This window comes from Acanthopagrus latus, chromosome 11, assembly GCF_904848185.1.
Source record: "Acanthopagrus latus isolate v.2019 chromosome 11, fAcaLat1.1, whole genome shotgun sequence".
NCBI lineage: Eukaryota > Metazoa > Chordata > Actinopteri > Spariformes > Sparidae > Acanthopagrus > Acanthopagrus latus.
Genome location: NC_051049.1, coordinates 12,267,106 through 12,290,258, shown reverse-complemented (window position 1 = coordinate 12,290,258; position 23,153 = coordinate 12,267,106). Strand labels below are relative to the sequence as shown.

Sequence of the window (23,153 nt, the reverse complement as noted above, 5' to 3'; positions counted from 1 at the left end):
AAATATACAGCTTATGTTTTATTGTTGCAAAATTATGTTTGACCAGACTGGGTCCTGAAATGGAACTTATAACATTAAGGTTTCTATTGCAACAATTTTGGTGTTTGCCAGACTTTGGAGTTTTTACAATCTGATCGATTTATGATGCAGTGATTTAAAAGCATGAACTTTGTGCACTGCTGCTGAGGTTTGGCGGTCAATAAGAGCCTTTTTTATACTGGAGTGCACCGTGTAGTTTCGATCAGACAGATGGAGCGGATAGTTTTTTGGCCTCTTTCAGTTTTTTTTTTCCAAGTTTTGTAAGTCTAGAAGCACAAGACCAAAGTTCCACAGCGCTCCTTTTTAAATAATTGTATTCACATGAAATTTGATGAATAAAATGGATTTCTCTGGCAAGAAACATTGATTATCAGCACTTAACCAACCCTAAGCTAACCCGAACCCTAAACAACCATATTGATTGAACCTGTCTTTCTCCAGATTCCTGAAAATGTTTCTGTGTTTTCCCCCATATTTGTCTGTAACCTTGTTACTCTTTATCAGCAGGAATCATGGCAACGAGCTGCAGGTATACTACGCACCTCATCACACCTACAGCGACTTCTTTGATGAGATCAATCGTCGTGGCGACACTTTCTATGTCGTGTCTTTCCGAAGGGTAAGTTCGGTCCTTCACAATGTCTTGAACGGCGAAATGGGCGCACACAGTGTCTGACATGCGGCCGAAATGGTTCACATAAAGGAGAATTAAAGGGGATTTCAATCGAAGTTTTTTACAGCTCAACGCTGATTTCATCGCATTTGTGTCTGTCATGTGAGATTTCCTTCTCCCAAACTGGCCTTTAAAAAGTGACAACTTAATTACGTGAAGCGTAACTTATGAATCATTAACTATATTTAAAAAGTGTGTGGATTTGTGAAAAAAGTGCAGGGTGGGGGAGGGGGTGACTTCTACACACTTAAGGGTGTAACTACCCCTTTTCAGTCCAGTTTCCTTAGTTCATTTGCAATCACCAAGACCATGTTTTAGGTCTTAGGGCATGAGACCAGATGTCACTGCTCATCAACTTGGTCTTTATTCATTTGACAGTTTTTCCACATTCGAGACTCTGAACCTGTCTTTATTTTCCCCTCTTCATATGATTGATCTTGGACATCATGCTGAGAGAGAGTTATTTGATTAGTTTGGGTTTGCATCTTTGAGTGATTTACTTTCATTTCAAAATATATATTTATAGAGCCCCTAATCTTGCGTCCTTTCATTCTTAAGCTCTAACCAAACAAAAATGAAATGAATATGCTGTGTTGGGGGAAACACATTACAGTTTGTGTATTGTTATGATAGGAAGCGTCTGCTCCGTCTTCATCAGCTGTGCCAAGCAACACTCATTTACCTCCTCCGAAATGAAGATATGTTTCTTTCTAAAAACACATTTGGTCCATGTTGCAAGTGCATATGACACTTGGCACCTCAGGACACTCTGGGTGACGTTAAGCCCTTAAATCCTCAGGATTACTCAGTGGGGTGGGAATTTTGAAGCATGTGGTCAAAGATCAGATCCCCTTGTCACCAAGCAAGTCGCAAAGGTTTGGCTCTGAGTTGGCATGGTGACAGCAATGACAATGGTAACAATGGTGTTCCCGAGCTGGGGGGCCTCTACAGGTCAAGTAGCAGTCCTTCAGTTTGTAGTGGCTTTGTGTTGCATGAGCTGTGGGTGTTATAGTTAAAATAAAAGTAACAGCATGCTGTGTATCTTGGAAAACCCCTCAGTAATGCTTCAACCCTTAATCAAGCACAGTTATTAAATGGTTCTTACTGAGCTTGGATTCTCAGTGACCTATTAGGACCAAATATGTATTTGTCATGAGTTATTAATGAATTATTGTTAAGCTTTTATTCATATAATTTTCACTTTGTAGTTTTGATCATTTTAATATTTAGTCAGAAAAATAGTGGAAGATGTCCATCTTATTATCCAGCCCAAGTGAATGTCTTGTAATTGTTTATTTTGTCTGACTTTCCATTTTACAAAAACTTAAAGTTACGAGACTAAAAATTGCGAATCCAAAAAAACGACTGGCTTTTTTGATGGAAAAACATGACATAAAGGAAGACTCATCAAAATCGTGATTCATTTTTCTTTTGAATGATTAATTAACAGTTTCAGCTCCATAAAAATGTATTAATTGTTGTGGCTTCCAATTCTTTTCCTCTCATTTTACCCATACCAGACTAAAGGAGAATACCCCAAGTACACCTGCTTTGTTCAGGAGTGATTTTTGTTATATTCATTTAAGTGCTTGAGTGAATTAGATATATTCTTAATAAGAAATATATGTCACAGTAGCCTAAAAAAGATGCCTTGTTGGATCTGACAGAAACAATACAAGCAGCCATAAATCGTAAAAGACATGGAGCATAGATGGCAGGCCTGTAACTCAGCGTGTCCTTTTTATTTCAGTCATTTGTTGCACAGACCTTTGTCTGCTTTTCTCAGTTAGTTTATTTGCCTATATTTTGTTTCCTGGGTTTCAGGGTGTGTGTGTGTGTGTGTGTGTGTGTGTGTGTGTGTGTGTGTGTGTGTGTGTGTGTGTGTGTGTGTGTGTGTGTGTGTCGGCAAAAGCGGGTGTGTGCTTTTGTTTTTTTGTTCCAGTCGCTTATTACAAGACTGCCAAAGTTCTGGATTAAATTTGGAATTTGTTTAGACTTTAAATCAGATCACTACCAAATTTGACTTTTGTCCCTCCTGGCAAAAAATGTTTAATCTCTGCCTGTTCCCGTCCTCGCCAGCTCTTGAGTTCATTCTCTGCAGTTTGTCAGAGATGGCCATGCTCCGGTCAAGTCCTTGACAGATACATTACCACCTGTGGTTTTTGTTTAAGCGTGAAATGAGGTGAGGCGATGGAAAACATAACAAGAGCGAAATATGTAACGGCTCTTGCTCCTCCGTCATTTTGCGGTCTTGCCTCGCCTCTCGTGTTGTTTTAGCACCTGCGGCTTTATGCAAGCGTGCATTGAGGTGAGGTGGTGGAAACACTGGCTGCTTTCACTCTGGACCGTATCCAATGAGGTTCAAGGAAAATTCACCTGTTGTCATGGCAGCTGCAGCTGTTGTGTCAGCTTGTCAAGCTCGAAGGTCCCCTGATGATGAGCAGTCAAGTGATTGGTGTTTTCCTGCCAATCTCCAAACACAGTCAAGGCGCCCTCTCGTTCATTTTCAGCATCCAATACTCCCTTTGGTGGCTTTTAGTTTGTCTTTGATGCCTTGCAGCTCCATGATCTTATACTAGACTGAACCCTTAATTCAAGCTTACTTCTTAGCTGACATTACCACATTTTGGTCTCATTTGGGACTCTGAAACTTTCAAGGCATTTTCAAGAACATATTTATGTAACATGCATACATAAATGCCTTCCGTGTATGTTCTGTCTTTCTCAAACTCCATTTTAGTATGTATCTCCTCATATCTCACAACTCTTCGAAGCTGCTCTGTCCAATCATCTCACTCTAATCCTGTTTCCCAACCTCAGACCGTACTCCCATCTGTCATCACCTTAACGCAACTCATTTTTCATTTCGCCCAGACTGGGATCTGCAAGCCAAGTTAACAAGTTTTCAGTTGGTCTCCTGGTAGCTGGGAAAACCACAACAAGCTCCAGTCTCGCAGCTGATGGAAACCAAATCATGGGTGATTTTTCTGCAAAAGGGTCACCCCATTATTTTTACAAACTATAACTATTGACTGAACTTGGCCAATTGCTGTGTGGCCTCCAACAGTCATGTGGGGAAGTCCATAATTGTTTTGCAATGAGGCTTCATATACGAAGACCAGATAACATCTGTAATACGGTATTCCAGATATATTTATATTTAAACTTAAGTTAACTGACAATAAGACAGATTTATTTGTAAATATGAGAATTAAAAAGAAATTAAATCAGCATTTAAAGGTGCTATTATAAGAAAATGCTCTGGGATTGTAGGACGGGTTGACCGACATCCCAAAGCGCCACATTTTGATGAGTTGGGAGAGACAAGTTGACAAGTTAGGAATGAGTTCGGAAAACCAACTTTTGTTTTTGTTCCTTTTTTACAAATAGCACCTTTTAATAAAAACTCCTATTGAACTACCCAGACTGTGACACCAGTTCCACTATGGCTCTGGGAGGAGTTTTTCTATGTTTGAAAAAGTAACCATGGTGTTGTCAGAAGTGTTATCCAAAGGGTTTGGGCTCGAGAAATTTATGAGAGATAGAATACCTTCCAAACTGAAGGAGTTAAGTTTATAATAACTATTTCTTTATATAGTTGTATTGAAATGTTTCTGGAGCTTGACCCATCCTTGGAGCAAAAAATTGGGACATAGCAGTCTCTGTTGCTTCTGTGTCTCCTGCAAATCCCACAACTTTATGGAAGCGCAATGATACAGGACATTTATGGATTGTCCCTTTAACTGTGCTCAGAGAAGCAACTCCAGTTCCTCTGATGTACCATCTCAATTTTAATTTCCTTGAAGTTATTTTTAGGAATCTTTTTTGATTAATAATTTCCGTCCTATCTTGCAGTGCAGATGGAATCAATCAATCTGGAGCGTTAGATTAATTTCCTTTGTAAATTCTGGCTCATGCAGCTTTCATTCATTGGTTGTGGTATGTGGGCCGCTTGAGATGTGAGTGTGTCACATGTGTGTTTGCGCATTAGCATTCCTCTCCACCGCAGCTCCTTCTGAGAGGATGTGCTCAGATTAAAACCTCACCTCTCATTGTCTAATGAGTTGCTCAAAAGCTATTTTAATAGCTTGTGAACTGAAGTACTTTTTCTGATTAATGCCGTTTTGATCTCAGTCTTCTGGTGGATTAACAACTGGATTAATGCTTCAAGGGCCTAACATGACAGTATTTAAGAGTGAGCGTGGTTTCAGTGGTTTAGTTGATGGGACGAAGCTTGAAAAAAGTTCTCAGTGTGAAGAATTTTGTGACTAGAAAGGCCCTGATGGAAATAATTGCTCCATCCTTAGGCAAATTAGCCTCCCAGATGACTATTGCATCATTGGTGACTTGTTGTTGTGAGTTGTTAATGCAAGTCTGTCAGTAGGTCTTGTCGTCGGAGTTAAAAATGCTGTGATCAACAGCTGCTTTCATCCGACCATTTTATTTGCTTCCAAATAAATATATAAATATATTTTCCTCCTCTTTGTTTACAGGATCATCTTCTACTTCCTGCCACCAGCCACAACAAAGGAAGTCGACCCAAGATGTCTGTGGTGTTGCCAGCCATGAACATAAATGGTATGTACTGCAGCACAGACAAAGCAGTTGGGGAGATCGGTCACTCAACACAATGCAACAGATGAGAGGCGAGCTGGGTGCAGATTCAGAAACACGTCTCCCCACAAGAATGCATTACTTGTGACCTAAGAAACTTCTAGGACCAAAATAGAGCACTTTTTGCTTTTTAAGCCTTTTAAGGTGATGAAGATTCTTTTTTCTAAAATCCACCTTCTTGGATTGAGAGCATGTGTTGCCTGTTTAACTTAGATTAACATGTCTTTATAGTTTTTCTTTGCCAAAAACTGTCTTTGACATCTTGTTAGTTGAAGGTCTTTGCTCCCTCCCTCCCTGCATCCCTCCCTCCTTGCCTCCCTCCCTCCCTCTGAACTCTTTGTGCTCTCTGTCATGTCCTTCAGCCTCTGATTATACCCTCTGTTGCATTTAGAAAAGCTGTCTGTACAGCCACTGACCAAACCACACACAGACACAAAGAATTACCTTTTTCAGTATGGTCATTTTCTTCTGATCTTGATTTTTTTTTCCCATGTATTTTGTGCTGAAAATTCTGAAGTTTTGACCCGGGCAGAGACTATTTGTTATTATTACTATTTCAAAAAGCCCAAATTGTTCAGACAACATTCAAAAGACTGCCCCTTCGCCAGCCTAAAAACAGAACGTGACCATGTCACTAAATACCTGTAATGCTTGAACTGTTTGCTTTGCATCCATCAGCTATAAATCACACTACAGTAGTAGTAGGGTAATGGTTCGGTTTGAGTTAACCCTAACAAGGGCAAGAATTGTGATTTGTAAAAACCATTCAAGCCATGATCATCTAGATCTGCATTTGTATTAAGACTTGTATTAAAGTAAACTATCTTTATTGTTTTAAAGCTAAGTCGCCCAGCCCTGCATGCCAAGTAGGAGTAGTTTAGCTTCAAAATAATTTATGTAGAATTATTAATCCAAACATGTAGGATTTTTGGTCCTTGAACACTTGGGGAAATGTAAGCACCTTGGTTTTGCCGCATAAATGTTTATATCATCATTGCACATGACGGCTGTATGCAAGTGATGAAAAGTCAAATTATAGGTCCTCTTCAGATTATAGAGCAGGAACATGGCTCATTTAGACTGCTTCATTTCCTCCTAAAGAAAACAATTGCCGTCCACAGCTTGTAATAGTGGGTGGCAATCCAAGTGCACTTGGTTTGTGGTTTGGTGGGGCGGGGGGATTTGAGAAGCCCATTTGAAAAGCAATCCCCGTTTATTTGACCACCTGCCCTCGAAAAACAAACCCATCCCAAACATTTTAACACTGGTACACATGAGATACGCCTCAGTATGTGAGCACAAAACTCTTGGAAGTTGATTGGCGCATTTGTTGCCAAATTGTTTTTTTATGAATAATTTAAGCTTACACATGTTTTTGATTTCCATGAGCTCATCATAGCTTTGCTCCATGGTCTTTGGATCTGCTGGATCATCGATGGAGAATGTCAAAGTCAGGTCATCTGGGTTTTCAGTGGAAAGAAGTCTTTTGTCCAAATACTGCAGGCTTAATTGTCAGGTGGCTTGATTTTCACCAAGCCTGCAGGACCGCGATATGAAAGGAAACCTACTCCAGAGTGTTTGTGTAGGGTGTGAGCAATTAGGAAGACAGCCTGTTGTTGTTGGCTGTCAACCCAGCATTTTTATCCGAAATCTCCTGGTTCTTCTGTTATCTCCCCTTCTCGTCTGTGGCAAAGCACCAGCAACAGATTTGATTAGTGATTCAGCCAGTTTGAGAGGAGTGAGTCAGTGGAATATGAGCCTCTTACTCAGCAGGGAAGACATGGCCATTGGGAAATAACCTCTTTTTTTTCTGAAAGGGCGGTGTTCGAGATGAAGATTGATGAAGGTAAACATTGTTCTTGGTTGGTCTTGTCACAGAGGAATGCTGAGGTCCGTGCCGGTCGGATGGCCCATTGAAATAGCGGTAAATAGTGAAATCCAAGACCTCCTTTTCAGCTAATTGTTGAAATGGGCAAACAAAGGTGGCATTCAGGGAGAGATATCGGGTCTGGAAAGATTCTTGTTACCTCAAGAAAAGGGGTCTTCAATTTGCATGATCTGTCATGGATGCCTGCAGTTGGCCACCAATTCAAAACCAAAAGTCCCCTGCTTGTTCCAGCCGTTCGTGTGGTTGCATCTAATGTGCTGGCTGGATCATGTGGTCCCTTTGAGAGAAACGACTAACACCAGTTTTATGTTGGCACAGATGCATGATTAAGTAGAGATACAGTAGCTTCAGTCTCAGTTCGTTCAGTTCCTTGTAGACCTGACAGCAGGGACTGCAGTTAAAATCCAAGCCAACAAAGCTGACCTAGAAAAGAGGTTGGTGGTAATCCTGGTCCCCCTCTCATTCAACATGTAAAGCACCATGTGTCGCCCAGATGACGGTCTTCAAGTAGCATTTCAAGTTTGTGTTGTCTTTTGTTTGAAACTTTGAAGTGATTAAGTGTAAATGTGAATATTTAGCTGGGTGAGACCCTTCGAAAAGCAGCACTGTCTTTGTGGGACATGATTGCTCCACAACGGAGGATAATTCTTTCCAGCTTTCTTTTGCTGCTCTGCTTTTAGGAATGCCTTCCTTCTCCAGTGACTAAATGGTTTTCATCTGTAGGAGGTGGATAGACTGTTAATCTGGAGTGAACGTTTGGTCTGTCTCGGTCAATAACTGAATATCGGTCAATGAAACTTTGATGTAAGCCGTCTTCTGTTTCTGTCTCGCTGCGCGTCCACGGTTCAGGGCTTCTGTTAAAGTTACTTGACCTTGACGTCCTTGATTTTCTCTGAAAACGTATCTGGCTGGGCAGTGGCTCCTCGTAAGGACTGAACGGTGTGTTTATTCAGTGATCCTCTGAGTTTGAAAGAAATTCGATCAAGTGGAAGTGACATGTTTGGAGGAGAGGAATGTTTTGGGGATGACATCATTTACAGGTGGATCGACCGCGTGGACGTACTGCAGTCTATTTTTACTTCCCTGAGATTGTACATGTGCACTTTAGCTAACAGGCAGCTTTCACTGGGGGTTCAAGTTAGAGAAGGAGTTGGGGGGTCAGATTTTCCAGCTCCTCTAATCTAAACAAACATCCCCACCAGTCCTCTGACAAGGAGTGTACTCTTACCAACCCAAGTGTTTAACCCTTTCAATCCTTGCCAAAATAAGCTACCACCATAAGCTAGTGGTTCTTTGCCCCTATGACTTACTTGTCTACATAGAAAGCTAGGAATATCAGCCATGCTAGCTGCTTAATGTAGATGGCAGTGTCAAACATTTGTCCACCATTTTGGTAGGGATTGAAAAATCTCAACTATTCGATTGGTTACCTTGATTGGTTATGACTTGATGATCCCATGACTTTTCCTTCTACTACCACAATGACGTTGATACTGAAATGTTTCAACAAATACTGGATGGATTCCGGTGATATTAAGTTTCTCCTCAGGCTGAGTTTGAATAACTTTACTTTTTTTTTTGTACCTGGCTTTATCATCACATACCTGCAAACAGCATTTTAGCATTATCATCGTAAGCATGTTGTCATGCAGATGTTAGTACTTAGTTAACATGCTTAGCATGGCTGCTGACTCTTTTAATCTTGTTATGACTCTGAGATTCCTGACTAATTTTGTCATGGTGAACTGTTTTATTATTCAACACTGGCTTGTGCCTTTTATCCCAGAGAGTAAAAATGTAAATAACAGATGAGCATATTGGCAGAATTTTCTCTATCAAAATCCTCTGAAAATTGGCTGGATTTTTAGCTTATGTGAATATTAAAGTTTCATGGACATCCTGTTGGACCCACACTTACTTTTACTGACTCAAATCATGTCCTGTGATTGTGTGATTATACTTGCTGATGAATTGCTTCCTTTCTGATATTAACAAAAGCTTCCCTCATGGACTCTTCAGAGTCTCTGCCAGTCTGGCAGCCAGCGTCCTCCCGAGATGCAATCTCAGGTTACCTCGGACACGTCATTGCCAGAAATTAGGGCTTTATCAGCACACACCAGCTCACTGTGTCGCTGAGTCTCTTTGGAACATCTCCAGATGGCACTAGTAAAAGGGGGATGGAGACCACGCAGCGCAGGATGGTAGATTTGGCAGCTTCTTCAAAGACCTGCTGTTTGGAAGTTGGGCCGCGTGTCTGTGCGTTTCCTGTTTCACTGTTCAGGCTGCTGCGCAAGCAGTTGGCTGAGTAGAATTTAGACATTTTGGTAATTTGGCGAAATGTGGATGTTATCAGCGTGGGGAATTCAATTTGATTCTTCACTTTGGTTAATTACATGATAATTGTGGGGTACAGTATCTCATTAAGGAGCAACAGAAGCAAACTCTCAAAATAAGGAGGCTACCCAAATCCTAACCTGAATAAATTCACTTTTTTGTTTAGTTTATTTTTAGGTTTTTTTGTTTGGTTTTTTTTTGTTTTGGTTTGGGTTTTTTGTTTTGTTTTTTACAAGATTTTAACATAACATTGACATATCATTGCCTGACCTTAAAACTGTGTGGTTGTGTGCAATAAAAACCCAAAACAATAGGCTGAAAAACACTAAATCACTCTGGTGAGGGGAGCTACAGAGTCGAGGGAAAATTCTATGTTGGTTTATCACTACGAGCTACGAGAAGTCATGAACCACTATCATAAAATATTACTTAGTGCAGCTGTAACATTTATAAGACATTAATTAAATTGTGTTATACATTATTTATTTTAAAATGCCTTAATGCAGTGGTAAACTAAGTACATGGGGCAAAATGATAATAACATGGGAAAAACGGTGAAGATAGCTCACTGGAGGGGTGAGCAGAAGGTATGAAGGCTGTAATACAAAGCAGTGTAAGTTATGAACACAGCCTGAAAAAAATGTAAAAAGAGAAAAAAAAAAAACAGTGATTAAAAGAAGTTAACTTTGCTGACTAGCGAACTCTTCACCCTTAAAGCCACATGGGTTTCTTCACTACCAAAGTCTGCCGCCTCCTGCCTATTTCTGCATCCCTGCGGCCTCCTGCTTTCTTCTTCCATGCTCACTTTTTTCGTCAAATCTTTATTCCTCTCTGATAATTTGCAGGGATTTCCATTTCATTCATCCTCCTCATGTGTTTTGCATCTGCATTATGCATGTGACACGTTTCCACTCCGTGCTGACGATCAGTTGGACTTCTGTTTATTATTGGATTGAAATTAGCTAAGTGGTGGTAATGTCAGAGTAGTTTATTCTGAACTGAAGAGAATCCACAGGCTTCACTGTGCAGCAGTGACGGAACCTTGAACTAGGCAGCTGTGATCTCATCAAGCGATATGGAGATACACCGAAAATAACATTCCCAGCTCTGCTTCAGGCAGAAGCCTAATTCTAGATTGATGTAGCGTGACAGAGAGCAAAATCTGAACCCGGAGGATGACTTCCAGAGATGTCTGCTCAAACACTAAAGCCATTTGAGTAGCTCCAGTTGAACTGCAGGTGCAAGAGAGGAAGTTCAGCAGCAGATGAAGTCATACTGAGCATTGTGTCTCCCAGCCATCTAATGATATGAACATCCGTGGAGTCTTCGGGCTGCCGAATGTGCTATTGTATCGTAGCCATACAGTACGATCTGATAAACTCTTAACTGCCTCTGAAGTATCCGTCTGTGGAAATCCTGAAGAAGAGCAGAAGAGGCTGATGTGTTGCACAGGTGTCTGGAAAAAGACGGCAGCTTTTAAACAACTCTCAGTCCTCTCAGGCATTTTAAAGACGCCTACAGGTCCATTTCTGGGTCATATACGAGTGCACTAAAACCGACTGAGGCGTGTTTGTCTTGTGCGCTCCATATGGGGAATGTTGTTATCATCGCCACTCTTTCGCTGACATACAAAGGAAGCCCAGAGTCTTTAAGTTGTCTGTTAATGTAAATACACCAGAGATCCCTCAGCATACCGTTAAGAGCTTTTTCTAGCCAAGAACTTTACAAGCGTGTCCACTTTAGAGGATGTTCTTCCCCTAAGATGAGCAAAGTAAGGTTGTGGGAGACCACAGACCATGAACCACACAGCATTTTCCTAAGTCCAGCATCTTGTTCCAAACTTAAACTTCTGAAGATGAAGCCAGAATAAATACTTTTTTCACTCAAATCTCAGGATGACCCTTTTGAAAATGTATTCATCCTTGATAATGACCTTTGTGTGTATCATTCTACTATACACCATCTGCGGTCTGTTGCAGTCTCTGGGGTTCTTCTTTTTTTTTTGTCAAACACAATAGCCTGACTCATCAGCATTGATCACTTTCTGTCCCTCAGTCCTGCCCGAGTTTCTTCTTTTCTTCTCTGAACTCAGCAAGAAGCCTGACTCATCATCAGTGATCTCTCTCTTTCTCTTTTTCTCTCTCCAATGCTCTTGCCAGCGACTCTTCTTTTTTTTTCTTTTTTTTTTCTTTCTTCTTCAATTTGCATGTCCTGCTCTTGTTTAGAGCTGTTTTGTTTATCTCCATGAAGGAGAACTCCAGTAAGTGACTCACCTCTTTACTCCATCTGTTCTCAGCCCCCCCAGCTGCCTCACACAATACTCCTTGACACTCCCAAAGTACTCCGTCAAGTCTTTCTGCAGCAAATATGACATAAAGCCTGAAGCATTAATGAAAATTACATACATAAATGATTCAATCTACAATAGAGCCCAACCAATATATATCAGTTGGCAGAAAATGATGCTGATTCTAGAATTATGAAATTTCAAAATTTCAGTTTAGTTCACCGGTAAAGTCATGCTGTAAAATGTCCTGCCTCCATTCCATATTTTTGTGTTTGATTACAAAATTTGAGGAATCACTGCAAACAACGTGCGTATATAGGCCGATATATCGATATTGTAATTTATCGGATTCGGCCCCAAAAACTGCGTATTGGTCTGGCTTTAATCTAATAGAAAATGTAATTTATGCATTTATTGAAAAGTTGCAACAATTAACCAATTGGTTGTCAACTAGTAAATTAATTGCCAACTATTTAGACAAAGTATTGATTGGTTTAAGGAAAAAATATTAAAATTCTCTGGTTTCGGCCTCTTAAGTGTGAATTTTTTCTGGTTCTCTTCCGCTTTGGGAAACACTGATCAACATATTTCACAAAACAAGTAATTGATTAATCAACAAAATAATCCACAGACTAATCTACAATGAATAAAATTGTTACTAGCAGCCCAATTATTAATGAATCCAGAAATAAGAACTGTCTGTTTCCTTTTCCTGCCATTACAGACAGCATCATCAGGGAAGACAAGTACGAGGTGATGATGCAGATTGACTGTGAAGTAACGGACACCAGGATCCTCCACATCAGGTCCTCCACCATTCCACCTGTGCTCAGGGTCAACCGCACGGACACGTTTTATCAGCACTCCCAGACTGACAGCCAGGCCCCACCGCCCGTCGGCGTTCTAATGGGGTCTGCGTAAGGTCACCATCAGCACCTCTGTTATTTTTATCTCTTCAACAAGACTCACGAAGACAAACGGAGCAAAAAGACCACAATCAACACTTTTGTTTTTATTTGTATGTGATGAAGTGTATTTTACATGTTGTGCTCCCACTGACTTCACGATTGTGCTATAGATTTGAATGAATCCAGTCAACATAATTCAAAGCAAGTTTAAAACGTAGGCACCAGTCAGCTACATTCTTCATTCGGGCTGATATCCGGAGGTAGTCTGCAGCTCCTTGTGTGGCAAAACTGACTTCTCCCTGTAACCCCAGACGCCCCACATAAGGGTAATTGCTTAGCGGCAGGAGGCCGAGCATTGAACCCTGAGTCACCCCATCATAACACAAATACTTTCACCCCATAGCAGCGCTCCTCCAGTCTGCACTCTCTTTTTTATTTCTGTTGTTGTTGTTGATTTTAGAACAAGCTACAAAGCCAGAGGAGTAAAAAAGAAAATGATTATACACTCAAGATCAATCTTGTAGGGAATTTTCCTAACTAAAGTCAGAGAAAGACATTTGTGATATCAGTGTTTACAAGCACGGCAAATTCTGTGGTTGTATTGACACAAGATGAGAGCGCTGTAATCGTCTCTCTTACTCAGTCATCTGTTAGCTTCTAACTAAAGCAAGTTTTACGAGCGATGGAGTAAGAGATGCCAGATTGATTAGATGCAGCACTTCTAATTCAGTGAACTCAGGAAGTCAGGTGATCCGTGAAGGCTAGCAGGCTGACCGATATGTTGTCAGCTGGTTTTCATTAAATTCAGGATTTCAGGTGCTCTGTTTTTTGTTGTTTTTTTTTCGCACTGTATTGATGAAGAATTTAAGTTTTGTTGGTCTTTGCACTGTGCTTCTCAGATTCAGATATATATTTATTTGTAGTAAACAAACTCCTGTGGTGTGACCCGTTTCACTACTTTGTTTTTATTTTCTGTGTCTGATTTCACTTTGTTGGAACTGTTTATTTTAATTGACTACAGAAAATCTAAATGACATAATGTGTATACAGTAAAAAATGGTGGATTGGAAGGAAACAAAGAGGAAATGTTAGTGCTGGGAGATTTCTTTAGTGTCTGTTGAATGGCTGGACATTCAGATTTGATCTTTGGAAATAAAATGTTATCTTCTCTGCTGTTGATGTTTGACATCTGTTGAAAAAATATTGAGTCTTGACTTTGCCGTCTGTTGGTTAAAGTGCACTTCTAATCGGTGCACTTAATCATGTATTGATTTTTTTTTTTTTTAACTGTGACGGAGCTAAATTATCGGCAAGATTTTAGTACCAATTATTTGGAAAAAAACAAACAAACAAACAAATTTGCACTATAAATGCAGAACCTGGGAAGATGCATTCTGGCTTCAAATTTATTTGTATGACTGCTTCTGTTACCTTGTTTTGAATGCACATAATCGGGGTAAAAACTGGTGTGAAATAAGAAATGATACATCATCAACATTAGAAACTATTTAATTATGCCGACAGTTTTTGGATATGTAGATAAAACAGGATACTATACTCCTGTGTGTGAAAGTGCATTTCTCGTTGCTACAGGATTGTACAGATGGTTATGTTTAAGCTCAGCAGATGCCCATAAAAAAGAAAGAAAAAAACATGCCCTTGCTTTTGTTTTCTTTAGCCAGGCCATCTGTGTGGGTATATATATATATTTTTTTCATCCTTTTGGTTCCAAAAATATTTGATTCACTGCATCCCAGCATTTCTTCCTGGAGGGGTAAGCATGAGTACAATTAACTTTTAAGGTTTGTGTTTTTTTGTATTCTATTGTGTGCAGAAACCAAAATAAACACTGGATTTTGTCTAACTGTAGACCTTTGTGTGCATCCTTAAAGCTGTTGGGGGAAATCCTACAACTGCATCATTTCAGTTTTTTGCTCAACAGATAATAGATCGACTGTTCTGGGTACTTTTCTGCACAGTCACTCAATTTACGTCCAGGAACAGCAAATTACAGGCTCGAACACTGCTTCTCTCTGTCTGTATTTATGTTTTTCCTCTGTCTTAACAGTCTTCCTGTCGAATTAACACACAAAAATTGTAACTGAAGCCTCTTAAAACTGTGATTAGCCGAACAAAGAAGACATTTTCTCTCAGCATTTCCTAAGTTTATTGTAAACGCCTCCAAAGAGTCTGATATGCAGGGAGTAAGTGCTTTCACAAGATCAAGGTCAACAGCAATATCTGTGGTTTTATCATGAAGAGGAAGAAAAAAAATGTAATACAAAAGCATGTGTATGAAACAGAAAAATGTAACATGGGAGTATACTTGATGAACTGGTTCTTTTGTGAACTTATTTCTACATTCATTCAGCTCACAGGGCTTCTTTTACAGTATTACAATATATACAGTATAACTTGATCTGTTGACTAAGTAATCAGGCTCATCGTTTCATTTATTTTTGTAAATTTAAAAAAGTAAAAAAAAAAAATACGAATATGAACAAAACAGTTTAGTCACGATATACTGACGTACATTTGTACATTTGGCTTTCGGTTGTCTCCGTACTGAAGGCCACGTGGACTGATCTACAATCCATTCAAACCATAGAATTACTTACTACTACTCTCTAACCCTTACTAAGGATCTACATAGGCAAACTTAATGTTGTATGTGACTTGGTGTCCATTGTCCCACGCATACAGAACACCCTCTTTGGGATTGTAGTCAATCTGCGTGGTGTAGGTGTAGTTGTTGGTGAAGGGCATTCTGGGAATCATCTGAGTGTTCGTGTGCGTGTCGAAGGCGTATTCCAGGTTGGCGTCCCTTTGGTTGTAGCTGTCAACAGCGTACAGGACGCCACACACGATGAAGCAGTTCCCGTAGTGGTTTCTCTTGAGCCCGGTTCTCCAGGTGGTCTCCCTCTGCATGCTGAGGTCTGAGGGGTTCAGTCGGCTCAGAACAATCACTTCCTGTAAGAAGCCCTCGTCATCCAGCGCTGGGTAGATGATCCACAAGCCGCTCTCGTCCACTGCAAAGTTGACGTCCGAGTGACTGCGCCACTCCCAAGGTGATGAAGCCTCCTCGACCAGAGCATCATGCAGCATGGTCCAGGCGGCCACGTAACGCTGACGCAGGTCATACTTGATGACGTCTCGAGAGAAGGCACGGCAGTAGTAGAAAGACCCATCGTAGACCACGTGGCCCGTGCCAATCCAGTTGTAAGGAAGCTTGTATGAGTTGGTAAAACGGCCTGGAAAGGATGAAGAGAAATTAAGACGCATGAGATTCATCAAAGCAAAGACACAACAAAAGAGAATGTGGTGAAAGCACTTGCTCTTACCTCCTTTGAAAACCTCAAGGTTGCGGAACTCCAGGAGGTTGTTCCCATAGTAGAAGTTTGTGACATAAATTTTGTCATTCCCAGACTTTGGATCCTTCATCCATGCGCCTTCATTCCTGCCATAGGTGTTGTGAGTTACTGGCTCTGAGATGGTTGCCAAAGTGTCCTTACACTCCCCTGTGAACGAGTCAGAGAGCCATGAGTGAGGATTTGGAACGAAACAATTTAACATCATCCAGACCTCCGTCAAAGAGTCTGAAAATAATTAGAGGCTTTTGTTTTAACCAGATGGAATCACGGAAAGGGTGAGGTTCCCACAGCGGACTGAGTGCTGAATTACAAAGTTTAGTGATTCATAGACTGAAATCAATATAATATTCTTCAAAACGGCAAGAATATGTAAAGAGGTGCTGCGTGATGTCAGTCACAGGATATCTAGTTTGGTGGTGTTAATCTCTTATAAGTACCTGCAAAGCCGTTTTTTTAGCCACTCTGGGAGTCTGTCAGTTGGTCTGTTGGTCACTTGGTTAGAAATATTTCACCCAGTATTGGTTGGACAGCCATGAAAGGACTCTGGTGATACCCCAACTTTTCCTCCAACATTTTATCCAGTAGTTTTGTTTAGGACTATTCAGCCTCAAGGAGAACAACCTCAGCCTCAGCTATTCATTGTGTACTGCAGCGAAGACATTCCCCTGGTACTGAGCTCAAAGAACCACTGTGCCAAATAAGTTGTTAGCGTGTCTGTAGACTCGCAGTCTTGCTTCTGTCTTCCCCTTAGTCGACATATAAACTGAACTTACCAGATTTTCTTGAAGTGGATTCCTGCTGCCTTTGCATTGGCTCGTCTGATTCCGCTCCCTTTTGTTCCTCCCAGCTGATTTTGTATCTCCGTCTGACTTGAGCAGCCTTCCTGGTAGTGGTAGTCGTGGTAGTAGCTGTAGTAGCGGTAGTGGTGGTCGCGGTGGTTGAAGAAGAGGTAGCTGAAGGTGTGGTGAAAGATGGAGAAGTGTGATGGGAAGTGACGATTCTCTCTGTGGTAGGAGGCAAAGTCGACCCTGAGAAGATGGTGGATTCAGTTTCTTCTTCTTCTGCTGCTGCTGTTGTGGTGGCGGCCTGCGTGGGGTTAGCTGTTGTGGGGGCTGCCGTGGGGGGTGTTGGTGCCAGGGTCCGGGCAGCCTGGGTGGTGATGGTCATCGCAGAAGTTGGGTGGGCAGTTGGGGCCTCGGTGGCGGGGTTTGGCACTAGTGTGGTTGAATAAGCTGGTGTACTGCCAGGTATGTTTTGTTTCACCTGCGGGGTAGAGGTTTCCATCGTGGTCGTTGGTGTATTTCTTGTCGTGAACGCTCGTAGGATTTCCCTTGTTACTGTATTTTCAGAGGGTTTGGTTGTGTTTCTTGACGTTGCGGTTGATGAAGAAGTGCCCGCTGGTTCAGCCATCAGAGGGATTGGTGACTGAGTGATTGCTGCAGTGGCTCTTTGAGTAGTCAGAGGTGCAGCGTCTGTGCTCCTGGTTTTTTGTGTCATTGTAGATGGTCCCAACGGGTCCGATGTGTCACCCCGTGCATCTGTAGACACATCCACTGGTGCGCTTCCCGTGGCACTGATGACCTCGCTATGGGTTTCTGAGGTGGGCTCACTTTGTTTCTGTTTTGTCAATTGGCTGGTCTTCTTGGAATGATACGTGGGATCTGTTTTCTTTAGTCGACTTAATTGCAGTCCTTCCCTCGTCCTGGGGCGAGGGGCTCTGTGTTGGAGAAGATTCTCCTCAATGAAGAGGTTAATTGGGCCATCACCACTGAATCCATGATACTCAAAAACTAAAAAAGGAAAAAGAAAAGTATTGGTCAAGTAATCTGAGCGACAGTTATACAGTACTGTCAAAACAAGGTCATCTCTGAACTAATAAATGACAGTGCACATTTGTAATGGTGCTTTTTGCAGAATGTGGACGTGTAAAGAAAAGTTGAAGATACACTTTTTAGAATGGCTGTGACTTGGATGATAACTCGATCACAGTTTTTTCTCAGTCCATCTGTAGTTATTTGCCCGAAAAGCTGACTGAAGGTTTGCACTCACAGTTCTCACCAGGCTCCCCGTCGTCTGCCACCATCGGATCGGGCTCAGATTTATAAAACGTCATTCCTCTGATGATCATTCCGTTGGGGCCCGTCTTCGACACCGGAGAAGCCTCCTTGTTAGCCACATTTTTGGAAGTCGCCTGAGGTCTGACCTCAATGATCTGAGCAGAGCCATCTGTCGGTCGGACGGACAGATTTTCTCCAACAAACTTCTCCTCATACTTTTCCTGTTCGTGGACAGATGGACACACACAACTTCTATTCAGCAAGACTTAAAGATGTGCAAAACCTTAAATGTCTGACATTTTGCTAGAACGAAATGACTAAAACGATTTTCAAAAAATAATGATCGATAGGCAACTATTTGTCTCTCTGTTGGCTAATTGACTCATGGACTAATCATTACAACTCTACTTAAAAACTTCAGCTGGAGTCTGTTTAGCAAGCCGGCCTCAATCTGATCATTTGGTACTTTCACTGTCTGACTTTTTTTTTTAGCTATGACACCTCATTCATTCACAGATCTCAAGCAGTGAGTAATATGTTATTATTACCGATGGAAATGATGACCGAAGCCACGAAGTGCGACCCAAGTGAATTATCCTTTAATAAAGAGGAAACTTTTAATCCAAAAAAGTCATTTTGTTTTCAGTTTTCATTGATGACCCTGTGTTATGCTCTTGCGAAAACATATTAAAAAGTGAATCACTTGTTTGTGCAGGGCAGGTCCGCCCAACAGTGCTGCCATGGATCGGGGCCCTGTGGTACAGTCACTGCTCTGAGGTCTGCTGACAACCACTGGGTCTGCCAAACCTTCCCATTACCTCCATAACTCGTTTACACATGTTTTTGGTCCTTAATCGCAGAGATTTATGAAGGAGTTTGTGGAAAGAACACATAATTGTTCCTTTTGTTTTGCAGGAGCACAAGACTTCACATGGGAACATGTGAATCCAATCACTTCTCTTGTACGTGTTCAGAGCCTTCGCAACTGCTTTAAATGTCTAAGACCGTCTTTCAGGATGTGTTGTACAATATTCACGGCTGTAACAGAAGATATGATCTTGCCATGAATACGTCTACAAACTTTACTCAAGGGGAGGTTATAACCCACCTGAATGTGCGTGAAATGTTGAAGGGCCACGGCGTCTCTGCAACACTGCAGTACTTCATTATGATGCTGTTTTGTCACACATTTTCCCCAAACTAGCGTCTTCTGCAATTTGGATAATGCACTTCACCCATATTTCCATTTTAGTATTATTTCGATTTGAGCAGCTGTAGTTGGAAACCAGTTGGAAATGGTGGTAGCAACTTACAGCTCACAATTGAATTAGCGTTTACTAGATAATTCACGATCTTAGTATTTCTTGGCGACTGACAGAAATCAAACTTTTGCACCTAGCTGCAAAAGAACTAGCAACTGGCTTCCCCTTTACATCTGCTGACCCTGTGATATCAGTGCTAGGATGTCACGCTCACCCCTGGGTCTCGATATGCCGCGGCCCCGCTGATCTCACTGAGCCTCTTCTGTTCCTGATGCTTTTGTGGGGGAGGGGTGGGCGGGCTTTCCGTCACATCTGCCTCGACCGGAGGACTCTCCTGGGGCTTCACCACATCCGCCGTGTCGTTCACAGACACCATCTTCATGCAGTCGTTGGGGGGGGGGGCGCAAATCAAGACATCAGCAGAATCATGTGCGTGTTATAATGGAAAACGGGCTGCGATCACATCAGCAGAGATAATCACTCTCAGAAGGCTGAAGGGGAGAGTATCCTGAGTCATCACAAGTTATTTTTCACTTGTCGTGGCGGGAAAATCACAGGTGCTACCAATAACAATAAAGATCGCTTATGACAGTCGTCCCAGTAATTCATGTGACAGTTAGACAGCATGAACAATACCTGGAACCTGAACCTGACTGAACCCAATTCAGTTTTCTTCTTAAGTTTTTTTTTTTTTTTCTGTTCTGGGAAGATGTCGTCCGTCAATGCTCAGATAGTTTTCATTGCACTAGGTGCCTCCCAGAATGTACTTTTAAGAAAAGAAAAAAAAAAACATGAGCATCTTCACTCACGACATTTCCATTTCTCAGCAGCCGACCTTCACACGTGTCACACACAAAGGCACAGCCGAAACCAATAACATCGTTGATGAATATGCTTGATTCAGCCGCTTATTTTATCAACTGCAGCTGCGTTTTCCCAGGCCAAGACAAGTCTGTGAAAAGGGTCATTTCAGAAGCAAATGCAGCTTGTACAGCTTTGGAACATCACGCAGGCACATTGTGTTGTACGTGATGCCATAATCAAGTGTTTCGAAGTGCCACTGTAACCCATCGAATCAAGTGGCTTCAGTCCACTTTGATTCAGTGCCCAAAGGGCGCGACACAGAGAGATCTGGGTGTGAGAAAGTTTGATGAGGCGGCAGCTCAGCTCTCATCCAGACGCTGTTCAGTTTAGTTCAGTTCAGTCATTTCTGACTCCAGATGGAAAACTTGACTTGCTATCAGGAGCACAAGATAAAAGGAATACAAATGCAAAAAAAAAAAATAATAATAATAAATAGGCTGTTAATAGAGGAGAGATAATAACCCTGAATGTGTGGTATGGACACTTGTGGTATGCAAGTTGTTCCAGTCAAGATAACGTTGGTACATGCACTCAGGTGTTTGCAGTTGTCTTTTGGATAATCAGGCTCTTCTCTGTCTGCACATGTAATCATGTGGTTAGCTTTGTTGCACCTGTTTGGGGCGGGACTACTTTTTGATTTATGATGTTTATGAATCATTTAGGTACGGGGGGTTTGGTGCAATAACTTCACCGTTGAAAGGCAGATTGTTTACAGGCTGACTGGACAGCAAGCTCATGTGAAAGAATTTGTACGGTAAAGGGGCACTGCGTCGTTTTGGAAAAGTAACCGAGCAACTCGGAATGGTGATATCAACAATATTAATGAGGGGATTATACAAACTCAGAAATGTTTATTTTTCCATGACTGAATAAACAAGCTGCTCTCAGAGGAAAATAAGGTCCCCAGAACACTGTTTAAATCTGGGGTGGTGGCAGGGTCCGCCACATATGAACAAAGTAAAACCGTGTGAAGTTGTGTTGTCCTTTAAGGTCCGTTTGTTTATTCAGTCTTGCAAATGAAGACAGACTGTTTCTTCAAACTTGCCAATGAAGATCTTTCTCATCTGATTACATTTCTTCCCCAAAACTACATAGTGAACCTTTAAGTCATTTCAATTGACCTGATAGATTTAGCACACAAAACACCATTCTACATAATTTAACAAACATCTGGTTAGTATTTCCATCTTTTAATGATTTGTCTATCCCTCCCTCCTGATGCAGCTAACAATAAAGTCTAAACTGTGTGTATTATTGGACCGACTACATCCAGAAGCCAAACATACCTGCTACCACCAGTCTGTACTTGTGTCACACCAACCACTTTGCATAATATTTCGAGCAGAGAGGTTAATGTACCTTTTCGAGATGATCCATGCGATGCAGGAGCTTATTGGTGACGGAGTGCAGCTTCAGTAGATCCATGCCATAGAAGGATCCCTCCAGCAGCTCCAGGATGGTGGACAGCTGGAATGATCAAGCGGATTCCGTCAGAAGGGTTTACCAATTCAAGACATGCCATAATGTTAAATGGGCCCAGCGCCTCCCATTCAAACTCTGAATCTCCAGTTATGAGTGAAACGATGAAGGCCTCTTTGGAAATCAACAGGCGCGCTGACGGCAGCCCGGGGGCTCATGGGGACTTGATGTGTGTTTCGAGGCTCTAGTGTGCACAGAAAGTGGACAGGATGACACTTCACCTTGACATTCTCCTTCCCAGCTTCTCTAAGTCTTTTCAGCCTGAACTCTCCCTCGCATGGATTGACCGCTGACGGAGGAGCGATGCAGGCGCACTTGCACTCGGGTCCAGATGTGATAGTCTCCACAGTGTAGAAGTCCTGCGCTGTGGCGCTCCCTTCTTCTATCCGCCGGCAGGCGCTCCTGCTCAGGGGTCTGACAACACATTTACACCGACAGTCAGAGCCTTCCGAGAGGGCTTTCACTTTGTCATAATCACCCAGCAGCTACAAAGAGAAGAGGACGAATGTATTTTCCACCACGCTCAATCAAAAACGTTTGAAATTTTACGCACAAAATATTGAATTGTCCACAAAACACAACAGGCAAAGCAGAGAAAAGAGGGGGACATTTCCTCTTACCTTAGAGAGGATGCTCTCCTGGCCATCTATCTCCTCCTGCAGCCCGTCACTTTGTTCCGCCGCGCTCTCAAATCGTGGCCCGGGATCTTCCCCCCGGGGCTGCGGCGCCGCAGAGCTCCACGGAACAGACGCACAGCACATCAGGATGAGAACGCACAGCTTGCACATGTTGTGAGGCTCACAGAGCGCCGAAGAGACAAAATAATCTTGAAAGTATGCTGGCAGGCACAGCCTGTCACCAGTTAACTCAGCTGCCAAGGAAATGACATGCTTCTCTCTCTCCAAAAATTACAATCGTTTATCCAAAAGTGTCATCAGACAGCGTGATCAAGCTTTATAGCGCGAGGTCATCTTCTTCATTGTCACAGTGAACGCGGGTGCAGAGAGAGCGCGCGGTCTGTGAGAGAGCAGCCGGCATCTGCTGCTGCCGCTGCCGGAGCTGCTGGAGCTGATGATGGAGCAGAGCTGACAGGAGGCGGATCTGATCAGACCGGCAGGAGGAGTTCAACTACTGCACACGACTGTTGACGCACGATGTGGGGCACAATTAATCTGTCAGGAGTTGAATATTCGCTTCAGGCCAATCATGATTTTTTTTTTTCTTTGAGCCTCGACTTGCAGTTTGAGGTTCTCAATCACATTTCGTGCTCAAATTCAAAGCAGCAGCCTGTTGCGTAGTGATCTGATGCCACTTATTCGCCTCCCAGCGGCGCAGGCTCACACGAGGTGCTGCTGCCCCCTGGCGGCCGCACTGTTC

General features: G+C 42.1%; 2 protein-coding genes across 5 annotated transcripts in view; one reads left to right on the top strand and one right to left on the bottom strand.

The window, feature by feature from the left end:
* Window positions 1-14,077, top strand: part of atf6 (activating transcription factor 6) — a 32,743-nt gene extending 18,666 nt beyond the window's left edge. Inside the window, exons 14-16 of one of the 2 annotated variants that reach the window (XM_037115043.1) lie at window positions 544-658; window positions 5,206-5,290; window positions 12,560-14,077. In XM_037115043.1, the coding sequence (XP_036970938.1) occupies window positions 544-658; window positions 5,206-5,290; window positions 12,560-12,756 (397 nt within the window). In that variant the 3' untranslated portion in view covers window positions 12,757-14,077. The remainder of the gene's footprint in view (window positions 1-543; window positions 659-5,205; window positions 5,291-12,559) is intronic. The other variant, XM_037115044.1, reaches the window with a different exon arrangement.
* Window positions 14,078-14,451: 374 nt separating this feature from the next.
* Window positions 14,452-23,074, bottom strand: olfml2ba (olfactomedin-like 2Ba). 3 transcript variants are annotated; one of them, XM_037115040.1, is made up of 8 exons: window positions 22,397-23,074; window positions 21,998-22,261; window positions 21,657-21,764; window positions 19,648-19,809; window positions 18,164-18,392; window positions 16,888-17,904; window positions 16,085-16,261; window positions 14,452-15,994 (listed from the first exon to the last, which is right to left on the bottom strand). In XM_037115040.1, exons 1-8 carry the CDS (start codon window positions 22,562-22,564, stop codon window positions 15,381-15,383), a joined length of 2,739 nt encoding a protein of 912 aa, XP_036970935.1. In that variant the 5' UTR covers window positions 22,565-23,074; the 3' UTR covers window positions 14,452-15,380. The 3 variants fall into 3 exon arrangements, with proteins under 3 accessions (XP_036970935.1, XP_036970937.1, XP_036970936.1); XM_037115042.1 differs by having other exon boundaries at window positions 21,998-22,190; window positions 22,397-22,564; XM_037115041.1 differs by lacking the exon at window positions 19,648-19,809.
* Between the last annotated feature and the right edge of the window lie 79 nt (window positions 23,075-23,153).